General features: G+C 44.9%; 1 protein-coding gene across 1 annotated transcript in view; it reads right to left on the minus strand.

Moving 5' to 3' along the window:
- The window catches only part of TTC39A (tetratricopeptide repeat domain 39A), a 50,085-nt gene extending 47,237 nt beyond the window's left edge, over positions 1-2,848 (minus strand). Inside the window, exon 1 of the mRNA XM_069591066.1 lies at positions 2,711-2,848. Coding sequence (XP_069447167.1) covers positions 2,711-2,763 — 53 coding nt within the window. The 5' untranslated portion in view covers positions 2,764-2,848. The remainder of the gene's footprint in view (positions 1-2,710) is intronic.
- Between the last annotated feature and the right edge of the window lie 10,568 nt (positions 2,849-13,416).

Genomic DNA, 13,416 nt, shown 5'->3' on the forward strand with positions numbered 1-13,416 from the left:
ACCATAGACGGAGGATTCCCTTGTAGCAGTGAACTCACATTTACTGTTCACCGAATCTGCCCCAGTGGCTGTCTGTCAGGTCCTTTATCAATGTGGCTTCACCAGGTCTTTCCACCGCTCAGTGAGCAGCTATTGTTTTACAGATGAGTAAACTGAGGCTCACGTGGGTCAGGCAGCTGAATCAGGGTCATAGAGCCAGTATGTACATGGTAAAGCGGGGGCTGAGCACCTTCCCAAGCCCTTTAGCCTTTGGCCAGGCTGTGGGAGACAAGGCAGCGTTGTGGGTGAGGGCCGCGGGTGAAGAAGTCACAGGCCTCGAGCTGAGCAAATGGAGACCCGGTTTGTTGCCTCAGGTGAGAGACTCTGTAAGGGCATCTGGGAGTCAGAATTCTCTGGGTATTTGTGACCAGCAAGTTCCAGCTGAGGTAGAGAGCCAGGCATGTTCAGGTCCTCACCTACACTCCTCACATAGGGAGCTACAGGACAGAGCGCAACTGGGTTCTTACAGGAGGGCAGGTGGGCAAGAAATCCACGTGGATCCAGCTGCTCCTCATCCCCTCAGCCAAGCGATCTCACCCTCCTCAGAAATCATTCCCCCATGTTCTCATCAAGACCGAAGCATACTGTGTTGGGCTTCAAGGACATGGAGGTAGATGAACCCTGTCCCCTCTTCATATGTAGCGGGGAGACAGAAGGGGGTGACCACGGCTCTGTCTTCTCAGCAATATCCTTTCTCCATGGGCAGCAGGGTCAGCTTTAAATATGTAAATCCCCTCCCTAATGTCTTTTGCTGCTGCTGCTGCTGCTGCTGCTAAGTCACTTCAGTCATGTCTCCCAATACACAATAAAATCCAAACTCTGCCTTCTTCTGGGTAGCCTGCCTCCTGGATCCTCAATGACACACACACACCTCTCTGCTCTTCAGACACATCTCAGGCTTTGACAGGAAATACCCTCACTGCTGGAAATGCTCTGGGCATAATGGATTTTTCTGTCCATCACATTGCTCTATTTTAAGCCACATATACATGTGTGTGTGCATGTGTGACTCTGTTACCCCATGGACTGTGGCCCTCCAGGATTATGTCCACAGGATTATCCCAGCAAGAATACTGGAGTGGTTTGCCATTTCCTCATGGCTGAATCACTTTGTTATACACCAGAATCTAAATACAACACTGTAAATCAACTATACTTCAATTAAAACAAACACACAAACAAAAATACCCAGAAGAATCAAACCTATGGTATTAGAAGTCAGGATAGTAGTTACCTTTGTGGGCTTGCCCCTGGGAGGGGCACAAGGGAGACACTGGGGGCTGGTAATGGTCTGTGTCCTTATCTGGGTGTTGGTTACATGGGTACTGGTTACCTTGTGAAGAGTCATTGAGCTCTGTACACTTAAAGTGTATGCATTTTTCTATATGTATGCTACCCTTGAATTAAAAGTTTATTTTAATAGTAAAAAAAAAATTTAAAGAAAAGAGTCATCTAAAGTTGAATTTTATGGGGTGACTGTCAGGAGTGGTAGATGGCATTCTAGGCAGAGGTAGCCCTGAGCAGCTCAGCACTGTTGTGAGAGTCCTACAAAGCCAGCTGTTGTTGCTGGACCAGAGTGAGGGTCACGGAGTGATAGGAAGTGGGCCTGGGCAGGTCACAGCCCCTCCCCTGGAGAGTCTTGACCTTTCACTACTAAGTGATAGAAAGCCACAGAAGAGTTTTAAAACAGAAAAATGACATGGTCTGGTTTTTTATTTAGAAAAGACCAGTCTGAAGGATGGTCAGGAAATGGAAAAGTTAGGGGCTGTTGCAATAGTCCAAGGGGAATGAACAGCTTCAAGAGTCATCAAGAAGCTAAAATCAGCAGAACGTGGAGACCAGGGTGGAGGTGAGGGAGGGAGGTGACAGAGATGACTCCCAGATTCCAGGCTTGGGCAACTGAGTGGATGACTATGCCCTTTACTGAGATGGGCACACAGGAGGAACAGGTTTGAGGGTGCGATGTGAAGTTTGATTTGGGGCTTTCTGAGTTTGATGTGCCAACAGGACAGTCAGATGGAGCTGTTGGGAGGGTAGTTAGATTGCCCTTCTCCAGGGCGTAGCAGGGTGAGCTTTAAATATACAAAGGAAAGGAATCAGGAGTCAAAGCTCAGAAGGGAGGCCAGGGCTGTCCCCTCTTCCTCTTCTCATGAAAACACATCTGGAGATACCAACTCACCCAGGAGTTGGGGGTGACACACAGAGGTGATGACACACCCCTGAAGCTGTGGTGCACATGGATGCCCACTTCAACCTAGGAGTTCCCTCCACACTGCTGCTGCCCCAGAAGTGGAGGGTGCGGGGTGTGAGCAGCCCTGCTGGAGGAGAGGCGCAGCTGCCCACACCTGACTCCCAGTCCGGCCCAGGTCCAGCCCACCTGAGTTGCCCTCACCGGTGAAGCACCGGAAGCGGGGCTTGGGGTGATGAGTGGCATCTCCTCACTCCCAAGCCCAGCCCTGCTGGGGGCCATAACACGCGAGCAAGCGACACGTGGCGCGGGTGGTGGTGAGAGGCAGCGGGCTGCCCCTCCCGGGGCCCTCCGGCCGTTACCCCGCGCCCAGCAACCCGCACGCTGCCGTCGCCTGCTATGTCCCGTCAGCTGTCCCTCTGTCGGCTGCCGTCCCGCAGTCCCACCCGCGCCTCCAGCCGAGTCCCCACCCCCGCCTGGTGCCTGTAGTCGCTTTTCCCGGAGGCCGCCCCCTTCCAGGCGGTCAGAAAGGCCATGGACGCGGGCCCGACTCGGAGGGGGCGCGGGCGGCCCCTCGCGGCGGCGGCTGCAGTAGCTGCGGCTCGAGTGGCCGCACCTGGACGGAGTGGGCGGGGCGGGCCCCGCGGCTCCTCCCCGCCCGGCCGGGCTCCTCCCTGCCTGTCCCGGGCGTTGGTGCCCAAGAGCCGACCTGCGGTCCCAGGGCGAGACCACTCCCGTCCACGGTCGTCGAGACAATGAGAAACTGAGCCCCTGCCCCCTACCCTAGGGATTTGTCCAAGGTCACAGAGAGAGCCAGTGGCAGTGCCAGGACCTACCCCCGGCCCCTCCACTCCCAGTATTGAGCCCGTACTCCGTATCGAGAGGTGATGGCGTCACCAATGCCTTTCCCACCTGCCCAAGTGCAGAACCCGCCTTGCCAGGGCAGTAGCTGAATGGGGTCAGGGGCTTGGGGCTGCCCTCAAAGTGCAGGGCACAGAGCAGGAGGGGCGGGCAAGGAGCGGACAGGAGGAAAGGAGCCGCTGGAGTGTGGGAGTGCAGGCTGCTGGCCGAGCAAGGCCCTGGGACATGGCCCTGCTCACAGACTTCTGGCTCCCAGCCCCTAGGGGAGGTGGGAGACAGAGAAGAATGAACCTGTCTCCAGCACATACTTTCTTTGGAACCCCATATTTTGTCTTAGGTAACGTACATTTGCACTTTTTATTTAAAAACAGTAATAAATAGAAGAATCAGCTCTGGAGCAAGTGAGCCTCTGGCAGTCCAGCCCAGCAGGTTGCATGGGGGTGGGGAGGGTGGGAGCTCTACTAAGGGTGAGGAGCAAGGGAGCAGCTTGAGGAGGTATTCAAGAAGGATCACTCCAAGGTGGAGCGTGTAGGATGGACTCAGGGCTCCCTGGAGACTTCTCTCTGTGAGAGAGTAGGGGGAGGTGAACACAGGTCAGGGGAGCAAGATGGCAATGGGACCACTTCTGTCTCCTTTTGGGCTGGGTCTGTATCCTACGTCTTGAGCAACACAATTGATGCATCAAATGGTGACTAATTGTAATGTGCCAAACCCTAAGCCAGGTGTTTTATATAAATTTTCATTTAATTTCATCTTATTAAATACTCACCCCCTTTTCAGTTGATGAAACTGAGGTTCAGAATGGTTCGCTGGCTTCCCTGAGAACAAGCCTTACAACCGGATCTGTCTGCTCCATCTGGTGCTCCCCCAACCCTGCCTGTGGCCTACAGGTGGGCAGCGCACAGAGTGGGAGTCCTGGTCAAAGCAGAGGGCAGAAGCCTCAAGGCTCACATGGGCAGTTTCTCTCACTTTTCCTTAATAAGCAGCAGAGAAAATACAACCTTTTCCCCTTTCTCTGAGCACTCATGTCATGGCCTTGGCAGATCAACAAGGGCCCGAGAATGCTGCCTATCTGACCACAAAGCTAGAGCTTCCAGATCTGGAAATTCCAGTTACCGTGTACTCAGGAACCCAAACCTCTCAGCTCACAGAGCTTTTTGCCCAGTCTGTCAGCACTGGGCACTACAGATAGCCAACTTCCTCCTGGGCTCACAGGCATAAAAACCACAGGAGCTCAGATGGCCTGGTTTCCTCTTTAATCCTCGTGGGATTAAAGTCCCAACCAGCCTCCAAGCCCACAACCACCACTACTTCCTATAGAAAGCCTTCCTGTATCTCCTAATGGAGGACTAGCTCCCTCTTCAGAGATTTTCTCTCAGAGCATTTAGCACTATATATTTTTTTAATCCTTATATTGATTATCAATGACCATATTAGTCCCACTCTTCAGATTTCTATCTGAAGGTACAGAGAATGTCTCTCATTTGTGTCTTCCACGGAGCCTAACACCACTGTTACACATAGTAGATGATCACTACTGAGAGAATGAGGGACCTAACATTTATCAAGTTTCTACTTAGTGGCAGACACAATGCTGAAGGCATTTACATACACTACCTGTATTCTGGGCAACTCTGCTTTGAGAATATTTGAGTCAGTTTAGAAATGTTCCTGAGATCAAATTAGGAACTGGGGGAAATTCTTCCGAGGTTCAGTGGTTAGGACTCAGAACTTTCACTGATGGGGGAGGGTTCAATTCCTGGTCAAGGAACTAAAGATTCCCACAAGCTGAGTAGGGCAGCCAAAGGAGGGGGAAAAAAGAACTGGGATTCAACCCAAGGGTTCTCAGACTTCATGGCTTGTTTCCTGTTCTTTGACATCTGGACAGCTTCATCATCATATTATTTTCATCACCATCATTTGCTTAGAACTTTGTTAGGCATTATTCTAAAACCTTATGTACCAACTCATTTCATCCTCAGAATAATCCTATCAGGTATGTCCTTTTACAACCTCAATTTCTATAGTTCAGAAAATGAGCAGAGGATTAAGCAATCCGGTGAAATAACAAAGGCTAGTTAAGTGGCGGAGCTAGGACTCAACCCAAGCAGCCAGATTAGAGTATGTATCTTAATCCCAGTCCCAGTCTGCCTGCCACCCAAGATTTTAGAATGCACATAGTGTTTATGAACCACTTTCCCAAAGTTTATCTTATTTTGAATCTCATGTCCCCACCCCCTACCCCTCAAGGTATAGCAGGTAGTATTAATATTCTCTCCTGTGCTCTGGAGCCAGACTGCCTGGGTTAGAATCTTGGCCTAACCATTTGATAGCTGCTTTTGACTTCAGGCAAATTACTTAACCTCTCTGTGCTTCAGTTTTCTCATCAGTAAAATGAGGATAACACCACTACCTACCACAAGTGTTGTTGTGAGGACTAAATGAGTTGATGCAAACAAAAGAGAATAATGCTGGACAATGTGTGATAGTTTTATCCAGAACCAGTGGGGAACATTTAATATCAATAAACTTTCAAGGTAACAACTTATTTCAACAACTTTATTCCCTTAATCATATAGACATTTTCCTAAAATATTTTTTTCTGTCTTAAAACACAGACATGACAGCTCTTACTTGGTGAATATCTGCCATGTAGCAGGAATGAACACTTTATATTCATCGTCTTTAATCTTCACAATAACCCTGTGAAGTGAGTATAATCCCCACTGAAGACCAGAGAAGTTAAAGAGATTTACCCAAAGTCACACAGCTAGCAAACAGTAAGGCCAGGAACCTTCTCAGGAAGCTGAGCTGCTTGGGGTCTTCTTTGAGAACATCAGTTCTTGCTTAGGGCCCAGGGTTGCTGTGTTTGGTATCTGTTGACACTCAGGCTCAAAGGGCCTTATAAGGCCAAGGATGCAAAACACAGCCTGGTGTGCTGGAACAGCAGGTCTCAAAGTCAATGCACCTGGGCGGGGGTCTTGGCCAAGTCATTTCCATCTCTCTATACAACATGTTTACCATCTGTAATAGTGTTGTGAGCATTAAGTAAGGTAATGCATACCAAACGCCTCAGAGACAGGCTGAGAGATGGTCCTTAGTGTCAGCTACTTTTCCTTGTCTCTTTTCCTTTTTACAAAATAACTCAGTCCTCTCAAGTTTTTACTCCAGAGGAAACAGAAAGGAGAGGCTGAGATTAACCTCTCAGGTCTTGGACAGCTGAACACATTCTGTACACTTATTGCAGAGGAGAAGAAAAATAAGTCGGGTCTTTCAGCAAAGACATACCTTCCCTTCATAAGATAATCCTTTACATTATTAACCTGTATATACATTAGGACCCACATTTCTTACTTGAAAAGAGACACTTAAAAAAATGACTTTCATTTCATCCTGTGACCTGGTATATATTAATAACAAATTCTATTTCACAATTTTTAAAATGCTAATTATTAACATATTAAAAAATCTACAAGCGTAATATAAGGTTTGCTTCAACATAATCGGAAAGGGAACTGGGTAGGAATATACATAAAATAAGATTGGACATGAACTGGTATTCATTGAAGCTGATTATTGGTACATGGGTGTTCATTCTAATTTACAGGCCTACCTCATTTTACTGTTCTCTGCTGTATCGTACTTTGCAGATATTATGCTTTTTTACAAATTAAAGGTCTGAAGCAACCCTGCATCAGAGAAGGCAATGGCACCCCACTCCAGCACTCTTGCCTGGAAAATCCCACGCGCAGAGGAGCCTGGTAGGCTGCCGTCCATGGAGTCGCTAAGAGTCCGACACGACTGAGCAACTTCACTTTCACTTTTCACTTTCATGCATTGGAGAAGGAAATGGCAACCCACTCCAGTGTTCTTGCCTGGAGAATCCCAGGGATGGAGGAGCCTGGTGGGCTGCCATCATGGGGTTGCACAGAGTCAGACACGACTGAAGCAACTTAACAGCAGCAGCAGCAACCCTGCATACAGCAAGTCTATGGGCTCAATTTCTCTACAGCATTTGCTCACTTTGTGTCTCTATGTCACAGTCTGGCAATTCTTGCAATATTTTAAACTTTTTCATTATTATTGCACTTGTGATGGTGATCTGTGATATTTGATGTAACCATTGTAATTGTTTTGGCATTTCTTAGCAATAAAGTCGGAGAAGGCAATGGCACCCTACTCCAGTACTCTTGCCTGGAAAATCCCATGGACCAAGGAGCCTAATAGGCTGCAGTCGATGGGGTCGTGAAGAGTTGGACACGACTGAGCGACTTCACTTTCACTTTTCACTTTCATGCATTGGAGAAGTAAATGGCAACCCACTCCAGTGTTCTTGCCTGGAGAATCCCAGGGACGGGGGAGCCTGGTGTGCTGCCGTATATGGGGTCGCACAGAGTCGGACACGACTGAAGCGACTTAGCAGCAGCAGCAGCAATGAAGTATTTTAAAATTAGGGTAGGTACACTGTTTTCTTAGATACAATGCTACTGCACACTTCAAATAAACTACAATGTAGTGTAAATACAACTTTTATATACACGTGATTCACTTTATTGTGACATTCACTTTAGGTGGTCTGGAACCAAGTGCCTGTACTCTCCATTTTCTCCATGCTGCTGGCTGCACTAAACTGACTTCACAACCCAACTAAGAAGTAACAACATACCTGTTGAGAAACAACAAGTTAGAGAGTAAAATTATGCACAATCTATAAAAGGATTCTATATACGACAATCATATTAGAGTGGCTGTGTTTCCTTCAAGTGGCATTTTCTCAAGATTTGTTTAAAGGGAGTAAAGAAAACACATCTTATATGGTCAAGCCACTACTGATTCAATACCAGTCAGAACTTAAAAGTTATTAAGGAAAAGCCTTCACGGGGTTAGGCTATGAACTTTAATAAGACAGGGATCAGTAGATGTTTTATTACAGGGGTGATAAGGCAGATTTCGATTCTATAAGAATCTGACTGCCACATGGAGGATGGTCTGGAAGCAGAGAGAAAAACAGAGATTGGTGGCAAGGAGATTTGGAAGCTTAAGCAAAAACCTGAAGAGAGATGATGGAGACCTGACCTGGGGAAGTGGCGCAGGCGACAGAGGGGACAGATTTGAGAGATACTTAGAAGGCAGAGTTGTGAGGATGGTTTGGAGGAGGATGAGTCAAGGAGAAAGCCTGGCACATATACACTCAATAAATGATATGATCAAAGAGAGGGTGAGGTCAGAGCCCAGGGAGTGAGATGTTTCACTAAGAACTCAGAAACGGGAAAGCCAGCCTTAGGAGGAGCTAAATATATAGTCCACATATGTGATGAAAGCAGGAAATGCCAAGTCACCCCAAAGAGACTTTATAGCTACCCAACCAGCCAAACAAGGCTGTAGCCTGATTAAACACATTAGTCTTAAGAACATGCTCATCCAAGGAGGCTGCAGAGTGAGGAGCCTCACAGGCAGGAGGCATTCAAGAATGGGCAGAGAGAAGGAGTCTTATTCAACTAAGTGTGGGTGCCACAAGCCCTAGGGCAACATTTACTGGAAACGGACATTTTGGTCTTTACAGCAGTCACTGAGAACTTGCTTAACACAAGCTCTGTCTCTTTTACTGATGAAAATCAGGTTTCTAAACTTGAAGGTCAGACCTTGGATAAGGTTGAATTCACTAAGTAATGAACGTCCCTTAAATGAGGCTTTCCAGGAGACTTGTCTGCCAATCTTTCACTATCAGCAGAGCCCTGCCATCAAACGATGTGGGCTTGTTAAAGCCGCAATGTTTGCTGTTAAATTTTGACAGTTGCCATCTATGCTTTTACTAATGCTAGGAACAGAATACTGTGTCCTAGGGATACCCCATCCGGGAAGTCTTTCCCAATCCTCTCAGTCAGAAATATTCTCTCCTTCCTCTGGGTGTCCCAGCATGTCTATCACAATCTTCAGTGTGCAGTGCCGTGAAATTAATTCTAAGTAACATCTGTCTCCCCTACAGACGTGTTGCACCCTGAGAGCAAGGCTCTGACCCAGCACAGTACCCAGAACACAGTACACCTTAGCAAAGGTGAATGGAATGATAATGATCTTCTCGCTGTACATTTCCAAAACTTGCACCTAACTTAAGGAGTGTTATGGAGATTAACAAGAGTCAGTGTATAGACCTTCCTTGACTTATAATGGGGTTATATCCCCATAAACCCATCATAAATTGGAAATATTTAAGTCAAAAATGCATTTAATACACTGAACATCAGAGCTTGGCCTAGCCTACCTTAAACATACTCAGAACACTTAATGTAATGTTATGTGATGTAAGAACACTTATATTTACCTATAGTTTGGCAAACTTGTCTAACACAAAACCTATTTACAACGAAGTGTTGAATATCTCATATAACTTATTGAAAAACAGAATGTCTGTCAGGATACTCGGTGGTCTTAAGTGTATTGCTTGTTCACCCTTGTGATTGTGAAGTGGACTGGGAGGTGGGCTGCTGCCCAGCAACATGAGAGGGGATCACACAGCACATCACTAGTCTGGGTAAAGGTAAAAATTCAGAATTCAAGGTATGATTCCTACTGAATATGTATTACTTTTGCACCATCTTTAAAGTAGAAAAATTGCAAGTTGAACCAGCATAAGCTGAGGACTGTCTGTATATTAAAGTGCTTCAAATAGTACTGGTATATAATAAGTGCTGTAAGCTTGCAATTATTATTATTATTTTTAAAAACTCTCTTTATGCACAAGAAAGATTAGAGGTACTTCGCACTATGAAGCAGAAGCCACAGGTCAAGAACAAAGTGACTAGGTGCAACAGCACTGCAAACTCAAGGAGTAGATCTATTACTAATAAGACATGTATCTGGACAAAGAGACCTGGAAGTCAGCCTCTATTCTAGTGGCTCTCAAAGTGAGGTCTAGCAACTTTAGCTTTATCTGCGAACTTCTCAGAAATTCAGATTCTTAGGTCCCATTCTAGACCTACTGAAATCACAAGCTTGTGGATGGGGTCCATAATCTGTACTTGAACAAGGGCTGATGCTCGCTGAAGTTGACATTCACTCCTTTTCCCTCACCACCCACATCTAATCAAACCCTGCGTGCATGCTAAGTCACCACAGTTGTGTCTGACTCTTTGTGACCCTGTGGATTGTAGCCCGCCAGGCTCCTCTGTCCACGGGATTCTCCAAGCAAGAATACTGGAGTGGGTTGCCATGCCCTGCTCCAGGGGATCTTCCCGGGCCAGGGATGAAACCAGTGTTGCTTCTGTCTCCTGCATTGGCAGGCGGGTTCTTTACCACTAGCGCCACATGTAAGGCCTGTTTGTTCTCCTAAGTAAGTCCCTTTCTCTCAGGCCTCAGCCACAGTCATATTTAGGTACTTACCATCTCATATGAATGACTCCAATAGCCTTCCCCTGCTCTCCCCGCCTTACCTGGCTTCCTCCTAAAGTAATCCTCCAGATTACCACCAATGAGTTCTTTCTACACACAAACACTTCATCTTTGGCCACAAACCTACGCAACCCACACTGAATGAGACGTCAACACGTGCGGTTTTGTGGCACGCTGTACCGTGTTCTACACTTTCACCCTATACAACTGTGGCCTCTGCCTAGAACGCCTGTCCCTTCATCTGTGTGGCAAACTCCCCAAAATGTACTACCTTTGCCTACCTTTTAATGCATTCTTTCCAGAGCTTTGCCAGCACCAAGAAAACAATTTTTGTTTTTACCAGTTTCATGGCTTTGAAATTTGTACATTTTTAATAAAAGAAAGGATGCTCTCATCCCTATGTTCATTTTTATCATTTGTCATATTGATAACTAAAAGTTGTTCAGTGCTTTCATGTGTCAAAAACTATTCTAAACCCTGGTAAAGATTACCTATGAAAATGAACTGGGAAATGTTTTATAAGATGCCATGTGTTATGCAGTAGGTTTATTTCATTAATCCTCAAGAGCAGAGATTACATGGATTGTTCTATTTATGGTATTTCTCCTCTGAATTCTCACCTTTAACAGGAATAGAGAGCAGTGGTTGAAACAGTACTGCCAGTCTACTGGGTTCAAATTCTAGCTCTGTCACTTACTAACTACATAACTGTGGCCTCGTTAGGGCACCTCTGGAAAATGGAGACAAAAACAGTACCTATACATTACAAGGTTACTTTTTAAAGGGTTAAAAGAAATAATATATGTAAAGCACGAAGGATTCTGCCTGAAGCTCAACATGTTATCTGGTGTTATTTATCATGCTCTGTTCCTAAAGTTTCCTATAGGCAGTTTTTTTCATACAAAATGAGACAAAGCACAGTAAACTGGAAAGAGTGTCATGTTTTAGAATCAGAGAGGCCAAAGTTCAATTCCTGGCTCATCTACTCATTAGCTGTATTATCTGAATCACATTATTGTAACTTTTTTGAGCCTCATTTTTCCTATTTTTAAAATAGATGCTAAGGACATCCCTGGTGGTCCAGTGGCTTAAACTCCGTGCTCCCAATGCAGAGGGCCCAGACCTGATCCCTGGTCAGGGAATTAGATCCCACATGCCCAACTAAAAGATCCTGCCTGCCACAACAAAGATCTGAAGATCCAACATGCCACAACTAAGACCCAGTGAAGCCAAGTAAATAAATAAATACTGAAAAAACACAGATGTGAATAACATTCCTATTTAGGGCCGTTGTGAAGATTAAACAACATGGACAGAGGAGCCTGGTAGGCTATATAGTCCATGGGGCTGCAACAAGCAGGACACAACTGAGTGACTAAACACACACACTCCTAAAGTGCTCGCTGTAGTGTGTTCAATGGCCAGTACTTATTCTATTAATAAGAACATGGCGGAATTTGTTTAATTAAAATAATATTAAAAAGCTGTCAAACTCAAATCAATCAGAACAATCCTGTGAGCTGGGTATTATGATGCTCACTAAAAGAGGAAAATGAGGCTCAGTTCAGTTCAGTCAAGTCCAACTCTTTTGCGACCCCATGGAGTGCAGCACACCAGGCCTCCCTGTCCATCACTAACTCTCGAAGTCTACTCAAACTCATGTCCATTGAGTCAGTGATGCCATCCAACCATCTCATCCTCTGTCGTCCCCTTCTCCTCCAGCCTTCAGTCTTTCCCAGCATCAGGGTCTTTTCAAATGAGTCAGTTCTTTGCATCAGGTGGCTAAAGCTAAGGGAGGCTAAATATCTTTGTCAAAGTCTTCTTTCCTAAAAGTGGCAGACCAGGGTTGCATGAATTTTTGACACCACAGTGCCTTCCAAGAGTCACAAATCCTCATATGCATACATTTCCTATCTTTCTTTCACAAAATAGGTGTCAACTAAAAACAAGTTAACATTCATTGGGTATTCTATACCAGGCACTGTGTCTCAAGCACTTTACACATAATTCATCTGTGCTGATTGCATGTCTACCCTTCCATGGACACAGCAAGAACATAACACAGAATCACGCAAAACTCCATGTCAGATAGGATGTATGGAGACTACGGTTTATTATTACTTAAAGTTTATTGTTCTCATAATTACAGGCTACAGTTTAGAAGTTTGAAACATAAGAGAAAATTCTATAAAGAACTCAAATAAATCTGAACAAGTAGGTAGAAGATGGTTAAAACCTTGTAATAAGTGCTACTTAGCTCTCAGGAATACTCATCTGTCCTTTTCCATCACAGGCACTGGAGCCAGAGTCAACAACATAAAATATGATCATAAATGACTCTAAGACATTCATCCTACTCAAGTGAGCATGGAGGTTTAGATATATATATATATTTATATAATATATACATACTTTAATATCATATTGGTCCACTGAGTATACATATTTTAACAAAAGATAAGAATCTATGCAATCCAGTTAAACACACATAAGATTAAGGTACACTGAAAGTTGGTGTTTATAAGTTACAGATATTTAGTACTTTCCAGAGTGTTCTTTTAATTAAAAAAAAATATTTTAAAACCATTTCAAACATCTGCTCATTTTCCCAGTGCAAAAGAAGGTTGTTCAAGTCAACTTACCTTTTTCCTAAAGTGGAAGGGGAAGAAAAAAAACCCAAAACCCACTACCATTTACAACTCCCAACACTACCTTCTCAATCAACTTTTGGAGTATATCCTTATAAATGGATTAGTTTATCAATATTAAAGCCCGGTGATTATGATTCAGCCCTTGCTTTGTCTGTATGACTTTCATGCTGAAATGCTTTAATTTATAAAAGTAGAAAAAAGCAATGCAAGAAAGTAGTTTAAATTCATTTTGAACTGCAGTAATCCAATTGTGTGTGGAGAGAAAAAAAGCACCATTTCAAAATGAAA

The sequence above is a fragment of the Ovis canadensis genome, chromosome 1 (genome assembly GCF_042477335.2).
Source record: "Ovis canadensis isolate MfBH-ARS-UI-01 breed Bighorn chromosome 1, ARS-UI_OviCan_v2, whole genome shotgun sequence".
In the NCBI taxonomy this organism is placed as follows: domain Eukaryota; kingdom Metazoa; phylum Chordata; class Mammalia; order Artiodactyla; family Bovidae; genus Ovis; species Ovis canadensis.